General features: G+C 43.0%; 1 protein-coding gene across 1 annotated transcript in view; it reads right to left on the bottom strand.

Annotated features, from left to right (window-relative positions):
• The window catches only part of RTN1 (reticulon 1), a 230,156-nt gene that overhangs the window by 73,883 nt on the left and 130,755 nt on the right, over window positions 1-25,518 (bottom strand). Inside the window, exon 3 of the mRNA XM_047079823.1 lies at window positions 22,131-22,859. Within this exon, the coding sequence (XP_046935779.1) occupies window positions 22,131-22,859 (729 nt within the window). The remainder of the gene's footprint in view (window positions 1-22,130; window positions 22,860-25,518) is intronic.

Raw genomic sequence — 25,518 nt, 5'->3', positions numbered from 1 at the left:
ATCAGATCTAATGTAAATACGTCCTATATGTTTATGAGCCAAACCAGAACATCATTACTAAGAAACGGAGGTAACATCTTTTCTGTAAGGGGACAGCAAAACCAAACAAAACTTATTCCAATATCACCTAATATTGAGTAACCAACATATTTTTTAGCACTTAAATTTTTGTGGAAAAGAAGCAAATGGTATAAATAATTAAGAAAGGCACATCTAGCAAGCTGATATTAAGAATTTAGTGTGGCAGGGGGTACATGGGTGCTCAGTTGTTAAGCATATGACTTCAGCTCAGATCATGATCTCATGGTTCATGAGTTTGAGTCCCACATCGGGTGAGCATGAGCCCCGCACTGGGTGAGCACGAGCCCTACTTCAGATAAGCCCTGCTTCTCTCTTTCTCTGTCCTGCTCCCCTGCCTCTTGTGGATTCTCTTCCTCTCTCTCTCTCTCTCTCTCTCTGTCTCTGCCCCTCATTCACTTGTACCCTCTCTCTCTCTCAAAAAAAAAAAAAAAAAAGAAAAGAAAAAGAAAAAAAAAAGAATTTAGTGTGGGAAGTAGGGAAGGAGCAACTTTTAAATTATATCTCCCAGAGACTTAACTTCTAAGCTGTGGAAATGAAAATGGACAAAAAGGTAGAAGCTCTGGAATTCTGGGCTGAGTTCTGGGCCCAGTTATTGACAGTGGCTCTTACATATGACTTTACCAAGTCACTTTCTTCCCTCATAAGAAAAGGATACTAAAATTTCAAGGAACAGGAACAGAATATCAGAGAGATCCAATGGAAAAAGTGATAGTCTAGGCTTTGAACCTAGGTCTCGCTAACTCCAAAACTCACCCTATCCAACATTTGTATTTCTCACCATCAAATAAATGATTCTGATTCCTCTTCCATCTGATCCCACAGAATTTCTGAGGGAGAAAAAGAAGAGAATCAGCACTGTCTGAGAATACATTATGTTGATTAGCAAACTGTTTCTGTGAAGGGCCAGACAGTAAATACTTTATGCTTTGTGGGCCATATAGTCTCAGTTGCAACTATTCAACTATGTCCTTGCAATACAAAAGCCAAAGACAATGTCTAAGCAAATAAGTGTGGCTGTGTTCCAATAAAATTGTATTTTAAAAATCAGGTGGTGGTACAATATTATCACAGAGAATAAAGTAATTAGGAATACATTTAATAAAAGAAGGACAAGACTCATACAATGATAACTACAAAACATTGTCGAAAGAAATGAAATATGACCTAAATAAATGGAAAGATCTGCCATGATCATGGATCGGAAAACATAATATTGTTAAGACGGCAATATTCTGCAGATTACAGGTTCAGTGCAATCCCTAACAATGGATCTCTACCAAGGTCTAAGCAATCCCTATCAAGTTCTGTTTTTCAGAAACTTACAAGTTGATTCTAAAATTCATATGGAAGTGCAAGGGACCCAGAATAGCCAAAATAATATTGAAAAAGAAGAACAAGTTTGGAGGACTTATACTTCCAGATTTCCCTTACTACAGAGCTGCACAATCAAAATACTGTGGTACTAACATAAGGCTAGACATACTGACCAATGGAATAGAACTAAGAGTATAGAAATAAGTCCTAACACTTGGTCGATTGTTGTTTGAGCAGGATGACAAGATGCTTCAATGGGAAATAAACAATCTTTTTAACAAATGATTCTAGGACAACTATACATCCACATACTAAAGAATGAAGTTGGATTCCTATCTCATGCTAAATATAACAATTAACTCAAAAGAAACCAAAGACCTAAGTATAAGAGTTAACCTATAAAACTCAGAAGAAAACATAGGAGTGTATCTTTGTGACCTTGGGTTGGGCAATGGTTTCTTAAGCACTTCCCAAAGACCCCACCTCTTAATACCATCATCTTTGGGGATTAAGATTTCAACATATGAATTTGGTGGGGGGGATACAACCTTCACACCACGGGAGGGGTCCAGCATAAGAATCTCTGAATTCTAATCCCTTTAGGAATCCCCTTAAAATAGTTAAATCTCTGTCAGTTTCAAAGATCTACTTAGAAAATTATTTGGCATTGCTCAGAAATCCCATCCAATATTTAACAATGTTCCCTCTTAGCAAACTACTCCTTATGTCTTTGTGAGGATAGAATGAAAGAGCAGTGAGTACAATATGGTCTGCCATCAGGAAAAGGAGAAACAGAAATAGAGCTTTGAAAATCTGCTGGCACTTAAAGAGTCAGCTTTCAGAGTTCCAAAGGCAGGGAGTCACTAGAATCTACACGCTAGTCCGTGTTTGCAATGACAGGGTGTCCCTGCGATGGAATAAAATGATGGCTGGGTTCTTCTGTTTTGAATGCAGCATTGTCCTGTGCAGACAGTACAGAAGTAAAGGAATATGGAGAAATAATCAAGCTGCCAGCTACTGAAAGAGAGGAGAGAAGATATAGAAATGACAATAAAACCGTCTGGGGAGAGCCCTTGTTGGTCCTGCAGTTTGACTTGCTGCTGCCTCCACTGATTTTCCCCAACGCTGTGATCAGGAGGGAAATCCATCTCTCCCAAAGGCTGTGCCAGAGACCAGAGAGATGTCATTTTGATGCCAACCAAGCATATTGGATTGGGGAAAAGGAGGAGAAGTGGGTAACCAGAGGACTGGATCATCGATATAAACACTCAGCAAAAAGCCATATTTACAGCTTTTAGTTAGCCCAGCAAATATATTCCTGGCCTTGAAAAGTGGTACTCAACTGATGGAAATTTTATATACAGTAAGGGTAATATGGCAGACTTAAATCTCTCCTTTATGCCCAGAAAAATCACACTAAAAGTACTCCAGAGAGTAGGAAATAAATAAGACACTTAACAGCCTCCTCCTATTCCCAAACTCAGTTTTGCTCTTGCTTCCACACAGGCTACCGCTGGCTCGCAGGCACATGGCAGGAGAGACTGCATACTTAGGAGGGAGTACGTACAGCACCCGCGCCTCTCAATTTGCAGCTACCCTGCCATCAGCCTCTACTGAGGTGGGCATTTACATTTAACAGTACAGAGGGCTAATGAGTCTCTAAAGTTAGCCAGTAACTCCATGTACATTGTATAAAGAGGAAAACAGGGAGACAAAACATTCTCACCATTCGCTTCTCTCCCACTGATGTGCTAGCACTTTAGCATCTGATAATGGTACTCCAGCTAATAAAAAACGATTCTAAGGGGCACCTGGGTGGCTCAGTCAGTGAAGCATTCAGCTCTTGATTTTGGCTTAGGTCATGATCTCACAGTTCATGAGATCGAGCCCCGTGCTGGGCTCTGTGCTGACAGCACGGAGCCTGTTTGGGATTCTCTTTCTCTCTCTCTCTCTCTCTCTCTCTCTCTCTCTCTCTCCCTCTCTCCCTCTCTCCCTCTCTCTCTGTCTCCATCCCTCCCCCACAATCTCTCAAAATAAATAAATAAACTATTTTTAAAAACTGATTTTATTTATATGGCTTATTTTTCAGTAAACTAAAACAAATATTCTCACCTCTTTGGAACAATTCAACCTTCCTCCTTAAGGTAAGAAAGGGATAGGAATCATTCTGCTAACACTTCTTTCTGCCCCAGATTTTTTAAGAAATGAGAAAAGAGGCACAGAAAGGTCAGAATACTCATATAGCATCTCAGCCAATGCAGCATAAATCAATAACACAGACAGGGCTAGGACAAGTATAGCTTCATTGCTCCTGTAACTCTTTATTGCACTAATTTATCTGTATCCTTGTCCCTACAAATACCTGTAGGCATTATTTATCTTAGCTCCCTCAGCCACAGCCCAGTCACTCACATGTAATAAGGTGTCTGAGTCTTGATTCCTGAATGAATGAATGCCCATGTGAGTGCACGCACACACACACGCACATACAGAGGAATCCAATCGGTTGCTCAAGGTTCTAATGACCTCAGAATCTCCTTTGTTTCTAATTACAGAAATATTAGAAATTTCCATGGGGCTCAATGTTCAGCTCAAATTGACATTTAAAGAGGGTAGGTGAAGAGAGATGCACGGGACATTTTAACACTTCTCTCTTCTCTGAAGTCCAACATGATTGCATTTAAGATTAGTAGCATTTCTAGAGAGAGTGAATTTTAACAGTGCCTGGAATTTTTACTGAAATGTTCCATATGCATTTATTCTATCCCCTGGATAGGTTGAGAGTTGCTGAAGTATTCAGTGAAAAGCAACTGCTGGAGAGCAGGTCCTGGCTTAAAACCCCCCACGGTCCCCCATGGAACCCAGCAAAGAACTAGACAACATATAGAAGCTATAACTGTACGCTGAATTAAAGAACTGTCAACCTGAGTCAAGTCCAAGGTTTACCTAGTTCCATCGCAATAGCAGAATCTGACAGCTTTCAAAGAATAGATTTGTTTTTCATCTGTGCAATGTCGCTGGTTAATGTTCAAAAATAATTGACTAACAATAAGTATCTGTCTTTAATAAGAGCCTCAAGGCACAGGCTTGGAGGACACATCTGTTGTCCTTGTTAGCAACCGTAATACATTAGAGATGTCCATTGCAATATTTTAATCCTATCATCCATCTTTAACCATCCTATTTAAAGTAGCTTTGCCGCCTTCATTTTTTAATTCACAGCCCTTACCACTGTATGACACTGTAATATGTGTGTTCACTTGGATACTGCTAGTCTCCCCTGTAACGGAACTCCATGGTCCATGCAAGCAGGGCGTCTGCTTTGTTCTCTCCTCCCACCACCCACCCTGCCTCGGAAAAGAGCCTAGCACATGATAGGTTCTCCAGATTATTTATTTAGTGATGTTGCTGAATTTACAAATGTTCACTCATGAAGAGTCAGGCATTCGTTTGAGATAAAGCAGAGAGGTCTAGGAATGTGTTAACTGCTTGATAATTATCACACGCGTGCATGCGTACAGCCACTAGGCTGAAGCAGAAGTCGTCAGGAAATGGACACCTAGAGCCAAGGGAATATATTTCTCTGACAGAAGCCTCATCCAGTGACCAGTAGGAAGAAACAGGGCCAATCAGTATAAAACATTTGGAAGGAGATTTGCTGCGTTCTACTAAGACTAAAAAAGAAAGTGGCGGCGGGAGGTGGTGGTGGGGATTGCTGCAAATAAGCCAGATGGGGTAGAATGCCATGAAACTTACAGCAGATGGCACTAAAATATTAAACTAGCATTTCCTTATGCTCCAAGCTGAGCTCTATGTTAACGCTGATTAGGAGAGTCAGTCTATTTTAAAACATTCAAATGAAAAAACGAATCCTGTACTGTTAAATCACTCTGCTAAAAACAACTCCAAGCATTAGCATCTAATGTGCTTTCACACAAGTGATATGTTAATATTATTCAGGCAAGGTTACGTCTAACAAAACCACCCAGAATAGGAGAGAGAAAAAAAGCCCACAGTCTCATGAATCTGTTCAAAAACAAGCTCAGTGTGGTAAAGCCATGAAAATCTGCTTCTCTGATCTCCATAGCAACAGTAGCAACCCTCAGACAGACGCTTTAGAAACCAGATTTGTTTTTCTCTTTTCCAAGTACCTTTGCATGATATTTTTGGATAATGTTGAAATACAACTGACATTGCATAAGGTGTAAACACACTGCCTGTTCCAATTGCTCCAGTATTAGGGTGGCTTGTCATTTTTCTCACTTAACCCACAATGGTGGTGCTACTGTCACAGTGCAGCACCTGGCTCTCCGGGGATACCCCAGAAAAGTACTGTCAACTGAAAGTCAGGCTTAATAATATTTACAGGCTGCCAGTTGGAGAAGAAGATACTCTCAAGATTTATAAACCGTGCAAAGTAATAAGTACACTATCTATCTGCTTTGCAAATATTATTTAAAGCTTCTACCTAAAAAGAAGCCGTAGAATATTCACTGTCTAACTGAATCCAAGGTATGGACACTATCCAGTCTCAGTCACCTTAGCAAGTCAGAGAAGGAATTAAAAATAGTACCATGTAAACAGAGGTGCACTGAAGAACTCTTTCAACTATTCCATATGCTTGAAAATTTTTATAATAAAATATTGGGAAGAAAGGAAATACATCTGATCATCATATAACATACAACTCAAAGGAACTCTCCATTGTTCCATGTTATCACAGGCAATGTAGTGGAAAAATAAAAGCTGAGAGATATTTGCTCATTGGCTAATTAAAAGTGACCAACTGAAGGGGTGCCTGGCTGGCTCAGTCAGTAAAGCATGTGACTCTTGATCTTGGGGTCATGGGTTTGAGCCTCATATTGGGGGTAGAGATGACTTAAAAAATAAAATCTTTTGTAAAAAGTGACCAACTGAAAAAACAATTGGAGGAATCTTGAGAGAATTTGAATACGAACTGGGCATTAGATAATGGAAGGTATTTGTTTTATTAGATGTAACAATGGTCCCATGGTTACCTAAGTAAAAATTCCTATTTTTAGAGATGTACACTAAAGTATATAGAGGTAAAATATCTTGATGGCTGTAACTTCATTTCAAAATGCTCCCCTCAAAAGCAATTGAAACAAGTGTGCAAAAATGGTAATGACTGTTAAATTTTGTTTATCTTTATGTGGTAGTTCATAATAGTATTTTCTCCAATCTGTATGCAACTTTCTATAATAACCTCTTTTAAATAGCTTTTTAAAAAGAACCAGGAGTACTCATTTCCAAATCATAGATAAGAGTTAAGTGTTTGAAGAGCTGACCATAACCTTGTCTACTCTAAAGGATAATTAAAATACATACTAGGTTATGGATGACAAGTCTTTGTCAGTGCCTATGAAATACCCTGTATGGATTTTGGGAGTTAATACATAATTATTTTTGAAAGTATGAAATTGGTGGAAAAGAAAGATGAAGCAAAATGCACTAACCAAGGAAGATATTACAAGAAAACTCCAGAGACGGAGATAGAACTTCTGTGTAAATCCCATCTGCCTGGTGCCAGTCCACCTGCCTATATGGGACCAGGCAGACAAGAAGAGACTGCCCTGAATTGGACGCCCAGCTTACATCCTACTTAGGACAGCCGAGAGCATATAACAGAAGTGGAAGAGATTTTTGAGAGAAATGGCAGTCATTTGAAGCATTTTATGTAAGCAACACACCCTCAAGGATACGCCTATCCATTTTAAAGAGGTTATTCCACGTTTATCATCATGACAACATAGCTAAACCTTTACCCCAAACAATATTTCAAATATTCCTAAAGAATCTGATTGTTCACAAAGTAGCTTTCCATAAAAATAAATCACAGGGATGAATCTTCTTTGTGTGCATAGTTACGCTTGGGGAATTGGGAAAGAAGAATCTGCAATTCTAAGCTTGCCATGAATTCAGTCCCTTTTAAAGGAAAGTAGCCTTAATGGTTCTGCTAAAGCTGCTACCACCCTGGTCCCTCTTCTGTGTTGGGAGGAATCCATCCTGCTAGCCTGTGCTGGTGGCTTGAACTAAACGTTGATGAAGGGGAGTGATGTCCCTGAGAAGGGGCTGTGACAGGCGAGCATCAGATGGTGATGAAGCAGCCCACTCAGATCCTCCCCATCCTGGGGAACAGTAATGCTGACTGTGTAGAAGGAAGATGGATGGGCTCCTGATGGAGCTCAGGTGCATGGCTGGGCTGCCACCACTGTGCTAGAGAGGCTTGCCATACTGCCAGCCTCCAAGGCTAGGAGGCTGATTCACTGAGGGGAGCCCATCCCCGCTGCCTCACATTTTCTCGTATCCTTGGCAACTCCCATTACTGACTATAGCTGGGGTGTACAGCCTTATCTAGTACAGAAAACATGATCCAGCCATGGAATGTGGTAATAACTGCTGCCATTTACAATGTGCCAGATCTTCTACTAACCTAAGCCCCTTCAAACATCATTTAATGAATTCAATTTGACTCTCATTCCAATTCTAAGAGTAGGAATTATTGGCCACATTTTACAGATGAGGCTTGGGAAATTTTAGGTCAGCAACTGGTAGACTGGGGTTCAAACCCATATCTGTCTTATTTCAGAGCTCATGCCTTAGTCACCCCATAATACTGCCTGTCTCCACACCAACCTTAATAACAAGTCCTGTTTTTAAATTGGGTTCTGCTGCGTTCAAAATAACAAGAAGCATTCACCGCAGAAAGTTTTCCCATTTTATGGGGGTTATAAAGTTTCAATAGACCGGACTTGTACAAATTCCATAGGCTCAGCAAAGAAAGGCTGCACACAGGCCTACAGTGATGTCGTCACCTTCTGCTTTGTCAACTCAAATCTGTTATTGGCTATGTCAGCTGAACCGCAGAAAAGCATCTTTCTCTGCTGACTCCGTTTGCCCTTTCCTGAGCTGATCACTCCAGGAGTGCACAGCCAAGAGGTAAATGCTCTTCATGAATAACAGTAGGGGATCCACACACAGTATTCTCTACTTAATTGGCCTATTATTCTTTAACCTTTCACTGGACTCAATAACATTTAAATGAGCTCTTGGGAAAGAGCACAGCTATAAAACACACTGACATACCACAAAATCTCATAATATACTCCAGTGTCTTCACCTATATGTCTGGTGTCACTATTCGTTTATTCATCAAATGTTTGGTGTGTCCCTACTATTTACCAGGCACCATTGGAGGCACTGGAGACACAGCAGCAAATCAAAGTGTGTGATGTTAAAGCACTTAAACTCTACATGGTAGCAACAAGCAATAAATAAACAAACAAATGCGTGTATAATATAGTAAGTAATGGTAAGTGCTATGAAGTTCTAAAACAAGAGATATTTGTTCAAGAGGTCTGTGATAAGGACTTCATGCTCATTGAATTTCTAGTGTGTCCCATGCATCAGCAGAGAGTCATGTCACTAATTCTGGCCAATGGATGGTAGCAAAACTTAAATGTATCATTTCCAGGAGGAAGCTGTGAAGAACGAGCGTGCCCCTCCAGCTTTCTCTTCTGTCATGGTGACCTGGGAAACCATACGTTGATATTCGGTGGCATAGAAGAGAAGAAGCTTGGATCTCTTTATAGTTGGACAAAGAAGAGCCCCCACCAACTAGCAGCAGATTCTGTAGGAGCTAGAAGTAAATATTTGTTGAGCTAAGCCATTGAGATTTGGCGGTTTGTTACTCCAATATGGCCTGACAGCGTCAGGAAACTATAAATGCCGAAGCCTGGGGGCAAAAAACAAATGGGACTGAAGATTCAGGGAACTGCATACCACAGTTGGGGTCAACTCAGTGGCTTCAAACCTTACATGGGCATTTCAGATCACCCTGGGGGATTCTAAAAAATTCTGATATATGGATGTTACACGCAAAGATTATACTCTGGGATATTTAGGGTGGGACCTAAGCATATATATTTTGGGTAAAAAAATCAACATTTAACAGAAGAAGATAAATTGGGCCAGCTGGATTTAAAAAGCCTTCCCAGAAGCAACCTGTCCCACAATATGCTTGGGAAGGAGCTTATTAGTGAGATCAAGTCAACTTCCTATAAATCACTGGAAAGCAGCCAAACTGTGACATATGAAGAAAACCTATAAACTTATTAATTGAAATTTTATGAAAGAATATGTTGTAGAAAGAATTCCTGCATTAAATTAGTAACTGGGCTAGATTCTTCCAAAGTCCTATCTCATTGTATAATTATTATTAACATAAATATTTGAATAGTAATAAAATGAGAGAGTAATTACTTAACCTATGATTTCAATTAACCCTCACAAGAATCCTGTGATGCATGTACTATTCTCCCCTTTGAACAGATGAAAAAAATTGAAGTGCAGACAGGTTAAATTGCCCAAAATTACACAGCTAGTAGTAAGTGGTGGAACAGGATCCAAACCCAGCTGGCCCCTGAGTCCTTGTCCCAGTGAAGAGAAGGATATACAATCAAAATCATACAGAATCCAGAGAAGGGGAATCTAGACAAGGGGCCACTGGAGAGGGAAGGACCTTAGGCCTGGCTCAGGGATCCTGCTCTAATTCTAATTGAGGATCCCAGTTCTTAGAGGACAGTTCACAAGTTGCCAGAGTGAGATGGAAATTTCCGATGAAGCCATCCACTCTTCTTGATCTAATTCTATATCAGGCAACAATGAACTGATCTCCACACTAGGATGTAGTTCTCCTGGTACATATCCAGTGCAAATTTAGAAAAGGCATCCTAGTTTATTCCAGAGTCTAATATGTTTGTGTTTCAGAACATATAACTACTGGGAATGGAGTCTTGGACTGAGGAAACTACTCCCTAAAACAGTGGACTAGACTTACCCTAAGGTGGCTCCTTCCTTCAGAGCCTTCTGGAGATCTGCTGCATAGGAGGAATCATACACTAGCTAACACATGAAAAAGAACTGGTTTATCAAATTAAACCTGTATAGTACACCCTAAGACATGGGAAGCATGAAGGACTCTGAGGATATAGAATATAGGGAATCCATGTTTTGAAAGGGAAGCAAGGAGAGCTCAGGAGCACTGGGAGCCTTCAAGTAGCTGAAGGACGGTGTTGAGGTGAAGGATGCGAGAGTGGTGGGAGGCAGAGGACCCCAAGATACTGTGTTTATGTCCCAATTTTGCCTGGGGCTAGCGATAGGCAGAGGGACTTTTCTAGTTCTCCCAGCAGTTTATCTCACAAAAACTTTATATGCTTTTGCTCTGGTGAACCTGATGGTCACCATGAGGGCTACTTTTTACTTTGCACAATTCCAGAGGGCACCAGCTACTCACCCTGCAGTTATTAAAGATCTCTTCCATTTTTCTAACAATATTTCACTAAGTTGCAATGTCTTGAGGACAGGATTGTCTTTTTCAAACAGGATCAGAATTATGCTACCAGTAATTCTGGCAGAAGGACTGACCAACATCAGTAGAGGAGAGTACAAAATAGGTATAGAGAAGGAGAAGCAAGACATAAAATTGTGCAGCTATGGGACACGTATTCCAACATACGTTCTAACTGTAGGCTTTTCTCAACCTCATGTTCCATGTTATCATATCAGTCAGGATGAGGCTAGCCATAGTAACAACCCCAAAATTTCAGTGGCTTACCACGGGAGAAATTTATTTTGAGCTAATGTAATTGATCAACATGGAGTGCATTAGCAAGCAGATTTCCTCCAGGTAGCTGGTCCAGGACCTCGCTTCTTTTCCCTTTGTCATTCCCTAGCTGAGAGCCTTGAAGGACAAGGTACAACTGTGTCTTCAACATTGCCCCAGATGTGACCCATCTCACTTCCACTCACACTCTATTGATATGAACGAGGCTCATAGCTTCACCTAGATGCAAGGAAGGCTGGGAAATGCAATGCCGAACTGAGAAGCCACTTCCCAGCAATGACTGTACTACGGAAGAGGATGTATCAACGTGGTAGAAAATCTGTCTTTACCTACCACAAAATAGCCATCATATAAATTATAAGGGCAAATATTATGTACAGTTGGAGGTATAAAACTTACAATTCAAGTGAATGATCTGTATCTCATCCTAGAGGCATAACAGTCCAGATGTGACCCATGAACAGTAACACTGAAATCCAAAAAGTGTCTCTTCAAGAGGATTTTGCCCTCAGCCTCTAGGGTTTGGCTCGGGGATTTCTCAATCAAGGAGTCCTTTTGTGTTCTTAGACACACTAATGGGATCTGAGGGAAAGGTGTGGTGTCCGCAAGAATGAGAATGTGAACCATGAAAAGTTTTAGAAATCAAAGTCAATGCCAGGATTTTTGGCTTTGAAATTAGAGCACATCTTTGCAGAATATAAAAAAAAATCTACCCTGAATTTCAAGATTCTGTCAGAGGAATATAAAAGGGCATAAAAATGTGGACTCCAACAAAGGGGAAGAGTAAGAAAATAAAAGGGACAAATTGACAATGAGGCCATTTTACCCATATCAAAATTATCTAGAATCAAATTACTTATGGTATTATTTATTTCCAACTTTAGAGAAAACTATGACTTTATGTAAAATTGATTCATTATCAGTTGGCTAGCCTAAAATTAAAGAAAAAATTAAATCCTTTCCAGGGTACTGGACTGAATTTCCAGCTGACTGATAAAGATAACACTTGACCTAGCTGCACATATTGTGTACTATTATAAAAGTCCTATTTACGTACATATACATTTATGATAATAAATCTTACATCTTTATATTCTAAAGTAACTTGGCATAGAGAAACTTTTAGATTTTCTTAAAAACAACTAAACTACTTGGAAATCAATTTATTTGGAAAAGGGCACTAGATGTGAATCAATCAGATTATTATTTCAAATCCTGGTTCTTCTCCCCCTGAAATATCATTTGGAACAACTGACTCTACCTAAGTTTTTGACTTCAATTTAAAATGATCCAAAAACTCCAATTAGTAGGAAACTATAGTTCATAAATTCTACATCGTGTTATATTTTGTGTTTTGTTACAGGCCAAATGGTATAGCTTAAAATTAATTCTGATAAAAACTAGGTTACCCATTTAGGAATATCTTTTGAAACACTGTCCTTGTGCTGGTTCCCCCCCCCCCCCAAAATATGGATAATAATTTAACTGATCAATCACCTCATAAATGGCCCAGCCATTTAGCCATTTAGTGGCCACTGTAAAATCATTCAAAGACATATTTTCTTACATCATATCCCAAGAGATCTGTAAATTTCAAATCCTGGCAGTTTGAGATGAGGCTAAAAAGTAAAGGTTGGATATTTTCATCACAACCACTGGATGGCAACAGACATTAACACTCAGTTGAGATAATGAATACAAAAACCACTCTTCTGCTTTACTTAATTTCCTCTGCATTTTTAAGGTGTAGAATCAAATCTCCTCGAGATGTTAGGGGCTGGTAAAAAAAAAAAAAACAAAAAGTGAGTTTGGAAGTGAAAGAATTAGTTTGGGAACACATAATCTGCTTTTGCTACTAGTTTGTGTGTAGAAAAATCCCCCATGCTTTCAGTGCTCAGCCAAGAGTTGTAAGAAAATAACTGCCAGAAGGGAAGACTTAAGCCAGAATGCTATATTTACCAGAATATGCAGCTTTGAACTGAATCATTAGTGGTAGTGAAATCTTTTATCTTGTATGAGATCAAGCTTGTAACTCCTCACTGTGCCTGGTAGTATACAGCCCGACTCCACCCTCAGGCCTTTTTTCTCTTCCATGAATTTTCCAAACTATAAACAGAGGCCACCTGGGGGACTCTTCTGACTCAGGAGGCCCTACACTACTGGGAATGTGAATGGTTAGCTGTCTGTGTTCCCACCATGTCCTCCTGGGGTCTTTGTTCTGGAGGCTTTGTGAGGTCGGGAGATGTTAGAAGCATCCTCCAGAGTGAGCTGGTAAGACTCACATGACCTCCCCTCCCCTTCTCCCATGAGGAGGTGGAAGTCTCAGAGTTAACAGTATTATCTTCATTCTAAACTCCATACAAGAACCATTTTAATGAATCTCTAAGCCCAAACAGAAAAGCCAACTTTGAGGATTCTGGCTCAAGCCCTGAAGAAGTTGGGGCACTACAGGAAAAAAATTGCCAAAGATTACTCTGAGTGTTCTGAAAGTTCAGCCTCATAATTCCTCAAAATTCCCTCATCATTCTCCAATTCTGGTGTGCCTAGGATTCACTGGAAGCTACTTAATGAAGCAGATTCCTCAAGCCCCTCCCTAGGAGACCGTGGGGTGAGCCTAGGAATTTGTATTTTAAAAAACAAATTTGTTTCTGACATAAATGGCCTACCAACAACACTTTGAGAAACACTGTCGACAAGAAGCAAACAGTTCCACTGAGCACCTAGTCCTCTCTCCCTACCAAGTGTCCCAAATTTCCACAAGGAGAGAGAAAGTTCCTGTATCAGTACTTCACCAGGCACAGGAGGACTACTGCCTCAAGCGTAGGTCATTTAAAACTCAGAAGGACTATTACAGAGCCTACTGACTCCGAAGCACTGAGTAATCACAGACAAAGCCCACGGTCAGCCGTAGCCTTGGGCTGAGGTAACTACACCCAATGGAATGCTTGTCCCTCCTTCAGACCCAATTTGAGGGTTTGCCTTAAAGCTACCTTTCCTCTGACTTTAACCTCTGCTCTCTGCCAGGGTGCTATCTTTTCTTTGCCTGTTAGTATAATTTTTATTCATATTTAGGACTGTACTTTAGGATTTCTGAAGCTTTTATGAGTTCCAGCCTCTACCCAACCCTGTATCTAATTCTGTTTTTTTTTATTATTTTTATTTTAGAGAGAAGTCAGGGGGTGGGGAAGAGTATGAGGAGGGGAGAGGGGCAGAGGGAGAAAGAGAGAGACAGAGAGACAGATTCCGAAGCAGGCTCCACACTCAGTGCCGAGCCTGATGCAAGGCTTGATGCCACGACCCTAGGATTATGACCTGAGCTGAAATCAAGAGTCAGACGCTCAACCAACTAAGCTGCCCAGGTGCCCCTTATCTAATTCTATTTAAATAACTGACTTGCTTGTCCACAATCCCTGCCCACCTAACTACATGCCTTATTTAATCTCCACAGGTACCATATTTGACCCTCATTTCAGTTCCAGCCCCAGCCACCCAAACATCCCTGTCATCTAAACACACTGATGACCATTAGGCCCTCAGCTGCTTGGCCATGGAAATATACTAGATATACAGCTCAAACTGTGAGAGTATTTCAGTGCCATCATCAGCCAAATGGATGGTTTCTAGCAGCAGACACAAAAACACAGATTCAATGACAGCATCAAAGTGTAGGGTATTTTTCCCTTCGTAAATCTTTTTGCATCTACTTGTAATCATTATGGTGACAGAAAACTGAAATGGAACCGAGAGGAAAACTGAAATGGAACCTAAGATCACTGCAACCACCCATCCAATGCATCAGTAAGTCCTATGAAGTCAGTCTCCCAAATCCACCTCAAATCCATCCATTCCTCTCCACCTGCATTGCTACTACTCTCTCCCGGTCACCATCATCCCATGCCCCCACTACTGCAATACCTTCCTTTTTTTTTTTTTTAATTTTTTTTTTCAACGTTTATTTATTTTTGGGACAGAGAGAGACAGAGCATGAATGGGGGAGGGGGCAGAAAGAGAGGGAGACACAGAATCGGAAACAGGCTCCAGGCTCTGAGCCATCAGCCCAGAGCCTGACGCGGGGCTCGAACTCACGGACCTCGAGATCGTGACCTGGCTGAAGTCGGACGCTTAACCGACTGTGCCACCCAGGCGCCCCTGCAATACCTTCCTAATCAGCCTTCCTGCTTCCATACTTGTCCTCCTCCAATCTTTCCCCCCTACAACAGCCAATGTGACCTCAAAAAAATGGAAAGCAGGTCATGTTACTTCCAAGTTTCAAAACCTTTTGGTGGCTCCCTGCAATGTTTGATATACTCTGCACCTTGGTCTGGGTATGAAAGGGCACTGCCAACCTTCCAATCCCACTTCTTGTCACTGTCCCCTTTGCCTACCACACTCTATCTACACAGACATTTTTTTTTTTCAGTTTCTAGAATGACCCCAGAACTTTCTTGCCTCTGGGCTTGGTATTTTCTGTTATTTGGAATTTTAATTATTTCTCTCTCTTTTTTTTAAATGTGTATTTACTTTGAAAGAGAGTGAGCAAGCACACGTGAGCAGGGGAGGGGCAGAGAGAGACTGAGAGAGAGAATCCCAAGCAGGCTCTGTACTGTCAGCTCAGAGCCTGATGTGGGGCTGGATCTCACAACCATGATATGATCTGAACCAAAATCAAGAGTCAGACACTTAACTAACTGAGCCACCCAGGAGCCCCTCTTGAATAATCTCCTGCGACAGTGGACTACGCAATTTCCTCCTTCTCTGACCTTCCTATCTAAGTGTCACTACCACCAGGAAACTCTCACTCTCATACACATCATTCTATTGATTTCCTTTTTCATCGAAACCCCTCCTCCCCACCAGTGTAAGCCCACAAAGGTGGATTCATGTCTGCCTTAGTCACCATTATATGGATAGCATCAGGCATGTAGTATACCTTATTGGTTGAATCAAAAGAAGGATAAATGAATTGGTAACGTCTTGCTTTTGCAAGGCTGGCATACATTCAGTAAAATTTATTTCATTCTGTATTAGAGTGTTTTGTGGGGTTGCAAAGATAGAATCCAGAAGTGCAGAGACTATATCTGTGAATATCTCATCCAGACTTCAGTGGAAGGTGAGGTTAGCATTTAAAAGGGGCGGGGAATACCCTGGAGCAGGTCTTGGCTCTGAGAATTAGAAGTATGTGAGTTATATCCTCCAAGCTGCTTGATTACATCAGCAAGAAAGGATGATTTACGTGAGTGGCGAAAGAGCTGGATGATGAATCAGAATCACCATCTAACAGGGTCATTATTTCTTAGAGGCACCATAATGTTTGCCATCTGTGAACTCTGTCTCTACAGGCAAGTTCAAGGTTGACCTGAATCCATCTTAGGAGCGAATCTATGCTCCACTCTGTGCCCAGGCAAAATTTACTAGGGAGTTAGGGTTTACTATGTCCCCCAAAATGACACTGAAATATAACAGAGATGTAATCAGCATATCAGATCTTTATTATACACACCCTACTGAAGTATCAAAGAATAACTGTCACTAGAAAGAATAGGCTCTGGGGCCACCAAGGGGTGGAGCAATTCTATCCAAGCCTGAAAAGAAAATCTCCCCAGTGTTCTGAAGTCACCATTTAAAAATCATAGATCAATATGCAATCTGGGCCAATGCTTGCCTTGTGACTACTTCAGAAGGTAAAGGCAGTGAGGTGAGTGGCTTACAGGCAGTCTCATTTGGGATGCCTAGGCCAGGACAGCACCTTCTATCGCGGGGCAAAGTCTCATAGAAGTAGCTTAATTGTTGTGAACAGTCTGAGATGGAAGGCTCAGTGTCTCCATCTAAGTATTACATTGCATTCATCCTCACAGAAGCCAAACTTTATCCAGCAGCTACCAGGTCCGTCTTGTTGAAAGCTGGCGCTGGGGGCAGCCGCTACAAGGGAAGGGGCCTGAGTCCTCAGAATGATTCTGAAATGTGCGCTGTGAAAGGTTAGCGACTCTCCAGGAATCTTGACAGCCTGACTTATGAATTCAGTCTCATGAAAGCAAATAAAATATGGGACTAGAAGATGGTTTTTTTTTTTTTTTTTTTTTTTTGCTTAGAATTACGGGAAGAAAAGTAAGTGGGTCACACATATTTTGGTTCTCTTCAAATGTTTTAGGACAGAAGCAATATCTGGCCTAATAATGAGAAGCAATAATAAACATCATAAATGTTAGGTCTATTGAGAAGTCCTCCATCTGGTAGCCTTCCTGCAAATCACTCCCCCAGGGAAGAGAGAAGCTTTTCCCTGCCATGAGGGGCAGAGCCCGGCAAGCTCCAGCTGCTGCAGCTGGTGTCCACAGAGAGAAAAGGTGCAGAGGCCTGCTTCCCGGGGCATGAGAAGGGATGGAAGCAGCTGAGAGCCCCCTCAGTCTCTCTAATTAAAAAGCAACATATACCTAGGGGCACACTCACCAAGGTGTTTTTCACTACGGGTCTGGGCTGCCCGGCTCATCTGCTTATAACCAGAATGCTCTTCAGCACGCTCATTAAAAGTACAGGTTTATGCCCTGGCGTATTCTGATTCTGTAGTTCTGGGGTATGGGCAGAGTGGGAACCTGCATTTTTTAATTGGTACTCTACGAGATTCTGAGAAACCTGGTGCTCAGGCAACACTTTGAGGACCACTGGCTTAACCTGGTATTTCTCAAACTGGTATCACTGGATGCATTCTTAAGAGTGCCACAAAGAGGGTTTTTACATTTTGTAGTTTTTATTTTGATAATCGTTCAACTATTAAGAACATTCTGGATCATCTGGATGATAATTTTATAACCAAACACTACCACAAGACTTCCACTGAAGTGTTTACATTCAGGTTGCACTTTTAACCTTGTCTCAGGCTAGGGAGTCTTTATTTAGATCTAGACCCGATCTGAATGTTCAAGCCAACGTGAAGCCCAAATGATAACCTGTCATCAGCTCAGGAAGGGCACAGAGGAAGGAAAGGAGCAGAGTTTGACAAATAACATCAACATATTACATTTGGAGGGTCTATGGGATGTCCAGCCAACAGTGGGGAAATGGGCGTGGAGCTCAGGAGAATTCTCCAAAGCCAGAGATCTGCGAGGTGGGGCACCAAAGGCAGTGGCTAAAAACCTGTGTGGGGGACACCAAGGAAATGAGGGACAAAGAAAGACAGGGACAGAACTCAGAGGCAAGACAGGAACTGGAAGGAAGGTGGCAAAAAAGATCAGAAAAGAGGTCAGAGAGTAAGGGGTGGAGCAGGAAGGGGAAACATCAGGGAAATAAGGAGGAAAAAGTTCCGAGAAGGAGAGAACAATGTTCACGAGAGTGGGGATTGTCCTGGAATTTACTGTTACAGGAAGTAAGTTACAAAGCAGTCAGTTCAATGTGATAGCACTTGTGCGGTAACAAATTGTATGTGCCCAAATACTTCAAGAAAGTTTCTGAAAGGAACAGGAATGGCAAAACCAAACCAAAATCCTATGATTATCTCTGAGAATTAGATCAGGATGGTGGAGAACGGGGACTGTAACTTTTATTTTGCACTATTTTGTGCAGCTTAAATGTATTATTTTGAACATACACCACTTTCTCTCTAGTGTTTTCAGGACTGGCCAGCAGGATGATATTAAATTACCAGAGAGGACAAAAAGATGAGATTCAAAAGAGGCCATTTTAGGGGCAAGAAGGTATCACTGGTGACTTTCATCAGGATGGTTGCAGGTAGGAATGTGAAAGCTGGCTGCCACAGTCTAAAACACTGCTTCTCAAGCTCTGCCATGCCTAGGAATTACTAGGGGATCTTGTCAGAACGCAGATTCTGATTCTGTAGGTCTGGGATGGAGTGACATTTCTTTTTTTTTTTTTTAATTTTTTTTTCAACGTTTTTTATTTTTGGGACAGAGAGAGACAGAGCATGAACGGGGGAGGGGCAGAGAGAGAGGGAGACACAGAATCAGAAACAGGCTCCAGGCTCCGAGCCATCTGCCCAGAGCCTGACGCGGGGCTCGAACTCACGGACCGCAAGATCGTGACCTGGCTGAAGTCGGACGCTTAACCAACTGCGCCACCCAGGCGCCCCTGGAGTGACATTTCTAATAGCTGTCACATAAGACTCACATGGCTGGTCCAAGCACCCTACTTTTGAGTTGCAAGGTAAAGAAATCAGAATGTAGGGAGTTCGTGAGTAGGAAGAGAACACTATTTCCCAAAAATGTGTTCCCTAGAAGATGAACCATGAGGAACACTGATAAAAAAAAAAAATCTACAGGTTTGGTAAATACCACAGATACATCCTGATGAGTCACATTGGGTATCAGTGTTTTATTGAGAATCTCTTCATTGGCTTTTCACTCAGATGTTCCTAACAGTCAGGGTCAACCTTGCGGCAATGAAAATTTATCCATGCTCTCAGATTCTGATGTTCCTCACAGACCTTCCTGGGAGGCGTGGGAGAGCAGAATTATAGGGCAGCAGAAGTTCAAGGGTGCACAGAGGAAGGGAACTGGAATATGACAAACTGCATTTCGTCTCCGGTGCAATAGCTCTAGAGGCCTCTGAAGGGCAAAAAGATCCAAAAATAAACCTTATCAGGGCGTGTGCACCAGTAAACCCCGAAACTCCTTGACAGTACATATTACGATGCCATCAGGTATTTGCCAAACCTTATTCTAAATAAATATTTCTGGACCTTTCTGCAACTTAGTTCAGCCTCAGCAACATGGCTCCAAAGCCAGGGAGATGAGCATGCTGTGAATACTTGAACTTGAATGCACTCATACGGCCAGAGGCTTCAGTGGGCAAGAGCAGGAAACCACAGAAGCTGACCTGACTTTACTGCTGACAGAGTCCTCCTTGAAGTGAGCACAATCCTACTGTCCACTGACAGTGATTAAGAACGGCCTGGGGGATGCTGGGCAGCACTGATCCTCTCACCTGCTGAGATGGAGCAGGTGAGACGAGGCGGAACCTCAGAGCTCAGATAACATGCTGGCAGCGCTGAGTCATCCGCCCAAGACCTCGGGTGCTTGGCTGCCCCAGAACGGCCTTTTAGACTCTCTTTATACATAATGCAGCTGAGCGGTAAGTTTCAGCAGGAGACTGGATTTCAAAGGACCCCTTGGTGCAGAGAGCAGAGGTTATTCACCCTGGCATGCCTGAATCATTTAAAAAGACTGCCACTCTCTTCTCTCTAATGTCTAAACTTGGCAGCAGAGGGTCCAAGCCATATGGGGCAACTTGCACAGAGATTAGAATGACACTAGAATTGGCTCGGAAGCCTTTGCATTCACAGCTGCGGTTGTCCATCGCCTTAGCTCTTCATGAGACGTCTGGTCACTCAGTCAGTCCCAGCTGTCACACTTACATCTCAGATTTACTAGGGAGAGAAATGGGCCTGCACAATTCAATTTTCTCCTTATTAGCTTCCCAATTTATTTGCTTTTGAGACTATATATACTTGAACAGCGCTGCACACATGGTGACTATTTCAGGGATGCTATTTAGGGGATAAAATGGAAACACGTGTCTGTTAAAGTACAGTGATAGGAACTCAGGTTCAGCAAGACTCAAGCTCAACTGCTTCAGGACCGGAAGGGATGGCACATGGTTTGTGCTTATGCTATTCCCCAGGGCTCCCTGCAAGTTTCAGGGTCCATCCCCATCACGGTCAGAGTGGTAGGAAAAGGATCCAAATTGGTTTCAATATTCACCCAACAAACACACACTGCCACTGTTAAATGTCATCAAATATCCTCACTATTGCACACACTAAGTATACTTTAAACTCTCAGGGAAGAGTTATTTGGGAAATTGAAAGTCAATTATATCGGCCCTTACATGATAATGCCATGTGTCTAAGCCACCAGTAACCATGCAGCAGGGTTATCTTTTTATTACATCCCTCTAGATTCCCCTGTTCCAATGTGTTAATTTTAAAGAATTTAGAAGCTAGCTTTCAATCTATAATGGGAAAGATTTTGCCCTCTCTTTTTATATGAAGCACTTTAATCACCACCAAGATCACTGGGTTAGCATATACACAGGAAGGAGGGTGTACTCTTGAAATCATTTACCCGCAAAAGGCAAAATACTCCTAAAGAAGCGACAAGCAGAGGGGATGGGTGGAAGGGGACTTTGAATAAAGCTGTGCTTTTAGGGTTTGTTTTAAAGTTCTACCTGGGTGTTCCCACCCAGGAGCTGGAGAGAGGTTCCCTCCTTTCCCTCAATGCAGCCCATGAACTAGATTGCACAGGGCTTAATTTATTCACTGACTCTTTGATTCCTTTCTGAATTCTGTAACACAACTGCAGTCAGGTGTAGTCGATGATTTGGAAAGAAGAATGCTACACGCTCTTCACGTACAAATATCTGTAAGACAAAACGACTTCCATTTCTCGCCCGTTTAAGTCTTCAACTCACAGGAAAATTTCTCACAGGAAGATTATAACGGCCAAATTAAAATCATCCTAAATTATACGTGACTTTAAAAATCAACTTAGGTCTTGCTTGAAGAACAAGAGAAATTCTGGCGTTAACTTTGGTCCCTGTCTTTCCTGACTAGTTGGGACACAAAAACCTTTATCAAGGTCCAAATGCCTTGTTCCCTGGGTAAGAAAGAGGAAGGTGCTGAGATCCTACCAGGGCCATTTAAATGGGTGCGAATTTGGGTGCAAAATAGATGTGCTGATGATGGGTTGATGCAGCCACTCTCCATCACTGAGGGGTGGGAGATTGGAAATGAGCCTTGACAATCACAAAACACCCACCCTTCCCCAGTGAGGAAATCCAACCCCGGGATGAAAGCAAGGACACATTCCCTCCATTCAGGAGATCCAGGCGCGTCCACAAAAGTGCTCATCACTGGGGACGCGCGGGGATTGAGCCAGCGCAGCGCGGCCCCCTGGAGCACGTGCCTCCCACGCAAGTCCCAGCTGCGAAGCCCGCTCTCTCCATCATCTCCTCACCCTCCTCCCCTGGCTGTTCTCTGGGCAACTGGTCGACCAGCCAGGCCGGGCTGAGTACCTGAGAGCACCCAGGGGAAGAACACTACTGTGCAGACAAGTCGCTTCAATGAGGAAAGCGGTCACTTTACCTTGCTGCTTACTGAGGAACAGCAGAGGAGGCACGACGCCGGGACCCCGCGGCTCAGGGCCCTGGGCGGCCGCCGGGCTTGGACCGGAGCTCGTGGCTTCCGCAGGTTTGCGCTGCTGCGCCGCGGGCCCGTCGGGCGCCGGAGCCCGGTCCCCGGAGGGCAGCTCGGGGCCGGTCTGGGGGGCGGCCGAGGGGAACTTGGGGAAGGGGCCGGGCGCGCCCTCCTCGGCCCGGGCGCCGGGCTCCTCCCGGATGGCGTCCAGGGCGCCGGGCTTCATCGGGGGCGAGTCCTGCTCCCGTTTGGGGCTCTCCTCCGAGGCGGAGGACGCGTCGCATGACTCGATGATGAGCTCGCTGTCCAGCTCGGCCTCGCGCTCCTCCCTCAGGATGCTGTACTGGATGGACGGCGACGCGGGCGACGGCGGCGGGCCGCCCACGTGTCCGAAGGTCACGTAGCCCGAGGGCAGCGCGTCCTCGGCGGCCAGCGGGTCCTCGGACACCAGCTCGATCTCCGAGTCCCCCGACTCGGCGCTGCTGGCCTCGTGGTCCAGGGGGCTGGGGATGGCCGGCAGCCCGGACCTGGCCTTGGCTTCGGGCCTGCTGGCCACCTGGCCTACCGGCCGTGGGCTCTCCGCAGTTTCATAGGATAACCCCTTTGCTTCTTTAATGGCAGTGATCAGCTCGTCCTCGGATATGCTGCATTTTCCCTGGGATTCTGCAGCAGATGGTTCTGTCGTCCCACAAAGCAAAAAAGAGCCAGAGAGGCACGCACACGGACAGACAGATGGACATAGAGAGAAGAAATAAAACAAAATTCCATTAGGGGAGATGTTTTCTTGTTGCTGGAGAAACACATTTATCTCATTAGCACAAAAATAGTCTGTTTCCAGGGCTATGCTGAAAAGGCAGGCCACCTGAAGGAGAAGGCTAATTACTGTTATGGCCCAATTAATCAGTGCTTTACATACCTATCTATCTTAATCTAGCTACTTAAAAAAAAATGACAAAGCAATTTCTTAGCAACAGCACCTCTCGGTTGGTTTTTCCCTTTCAATGTGGCAAACATCCTGGAAGTCATGGTTTTAATTTCTGATACCTTCTCTCAGGGAAGTGTTCCAAGTTCACAGATTTCATCAGGTAATCTGACGTATATAACTCTCTAATGTGGCCCACCAATATCAACAAATCTGAACATCATCCATTACTCCTTGTCCATTGCTTTTCATGTTGCCTCTTTCAGTGAGCAAAGAAAGCTTAGTCTGGACCCTACACACAATGACTTCTGAGCTTTACATTTCCCATAAGAATCAATACTTTTACTCATTTTTAGTGAAACGTGTAACAAAGTAGGGCAATATAAGAGAAAGGTTTTGCCAGTTCTACCAAGCAGGCTGTGAAGATTACCATAATGCACAATCCCCCCTGGGCTTCTAATGGATGGTGGAGCCCACCATCATTCTTTTTCCTCTCCTCCCCTCCTCTTGAGAAGAACAAAACCTGAGAATCACCCCCAGTCCCCTGGGTGAATGCCTGCCTTCTGCCTGTTGTTTATCCAGATGGCCTGAAAACTTCACCAGCAATCTTGCTGATATTTCTCTCCCTTAGACGAGACTACCTGGGAACACCATGACAACAGTTTTCAGGAGCTTGGTTTTTCCCTTGCCATACAGCAGGTCCTTATTTCAGAATATCTCAGACAGTAGTCTCTGGCCCTTTTATAAGCAAGAAATACTCATCATTTCTCCAAAGCTTTGAGGTCACTGATTTGGGAGGGTGGTAAGGAGAGCAGACTATGGCTAGGTCATCTGTTGCTTTAGGACTGTGGGAGAACCTCAATGGATCAAACATTTTAGATTTGTCTAATTCTTTATAGAGCAGGATTGATTTTATCCTTTAACCTGACAGTATTCACTCATCTATTACAGGTTAGGCTTTCTTATAGGTGTTTGGGGGGCACCTGGGTGGCTCAGTTGGTTAAGTGTCTGACTTTGGCTCAGGTCATGATCTCACAGTTTGTGAGTTCAAGCCCCACATAGGGCTCTGTGCTCACAGCTCAGAGCCTGAAGCCTGTTTGGAATTCTGTCTCCTTCTCTCTCTCCCCCTACCCCCACACTCGCCAGTGCTCTCTCTCTCTCTCTCTCAAAAATAAACATTAAAAAATTTTTTCATAGGTATTTAGGATATATTAATGAATGAAACAGGTAACAAAATTTCTGCTTATATTTTAGTGGGAGAACACAGTACATCAACTATATATAATAAATGAGTAAAGTATATATAGTATATAAGAAGATGTTGAATGCTGTGAAAAAAAAAGTAGAGTAGGGTTTAGGGATCAGGAGTGCTGGGACAGGGTGGGGTGAATTTGCAATTTTAAATAGGATAGTCAAGATAGACCTCATCTGGAAGGTAACCTATATTCAACACTCAAGGAGGTAAGAGAGTGACTCATGAGGATAATTAGAGGAAAAAGCATGCCAAACAAAGGGAACAGATAGTGCAAAGGCCCAGAGGTAGGAGCTGCGATGATTTCTAGGTATCACAAGGAGGCCCAAGGGGTCTGACCAACATCACCACTGTTTGTACACCATTCCTAGGAAACCACGAAACAGGCAGGCAGGGCCTGGGGCTCAAAGGCTACAAGTGTCCTGTAAGGCAGCCTGCCCTGTGTGCAAGCCGACCTGGCGCTGCATGGTTCAGGAGACTGGCTAGTGTCCACTCATTTTCCACAACTAAGAGCATGTTTATGTGATGACTTCGTTCATGTCTGTCTCCGTACGCTCCCCTGCTTTCTCCGACCCCAGACCGAAAGCACCAGGACCGCAAAGGGCAACCAACATCTTTTCATTTGCTGTCATATCTCCAGCACCTAGTGCAATGTCTGGTGCCCAGGAGGTCCTCGATAAAGAAGAGCTGATGTGAGGACTAGCTCACATCTTTAGAATGGTGGTTCTTAATCACATGTATGGCTCAGAACAGCTCTCAGAAATTCTGACTTAGTAGAAATGAGTCTGGAGGGGCCTAACCATCTGCATTTTGTATCTCCAAGGGTAATTTTTTTAAAAATTTTTATTTATTTTTGAGGGAGAGGAAACGCAAGTGAGGAAGGGGCAGAGAGAGAGAGAGGGAGGGAGAGAGAATCCCAAGCAGGCTCCACACTGTCAGTTCAGAGCTGGACTTGGGGCTCAAACTCACAACCATGAAATCATGACCTGAGCCAAAATCAAGAGGTGGACACTTAACCGACTGAGTCAGCCAGGTGCCCCACTCCAAGGGCAATTCTAAAGTCACCTCCAGTTAGGGTTGGCAGATTTAGCAAATAAAAATACAGGACATCCAGTCACATTTGAATCTGTGCTAAACTTTGAATTTTTTAAGTGTAAGGATAT

The sequence above is a fragment of the Lynx rufus genome, unplaced genomic scaffold (genome assembly GCF_022079265.1).
Source record: "Lynx rufus isolate CCGP_SWC_20201006 ecotype Redwood Valley unplaced genomic scaffold, mLynRuf1.p SCAF_17, whole genome shotgun sequence".
Classification (NCBI taxonomy): domain Eukaryota; kingdom Metazoa; phylum Chordata; class Mammalia; order Carnivora; family Felidae; genus Lynx; species Lynx rufus.
This window is presented reverse-complemented; position numbering and strand designations above follow the sequence as displayed.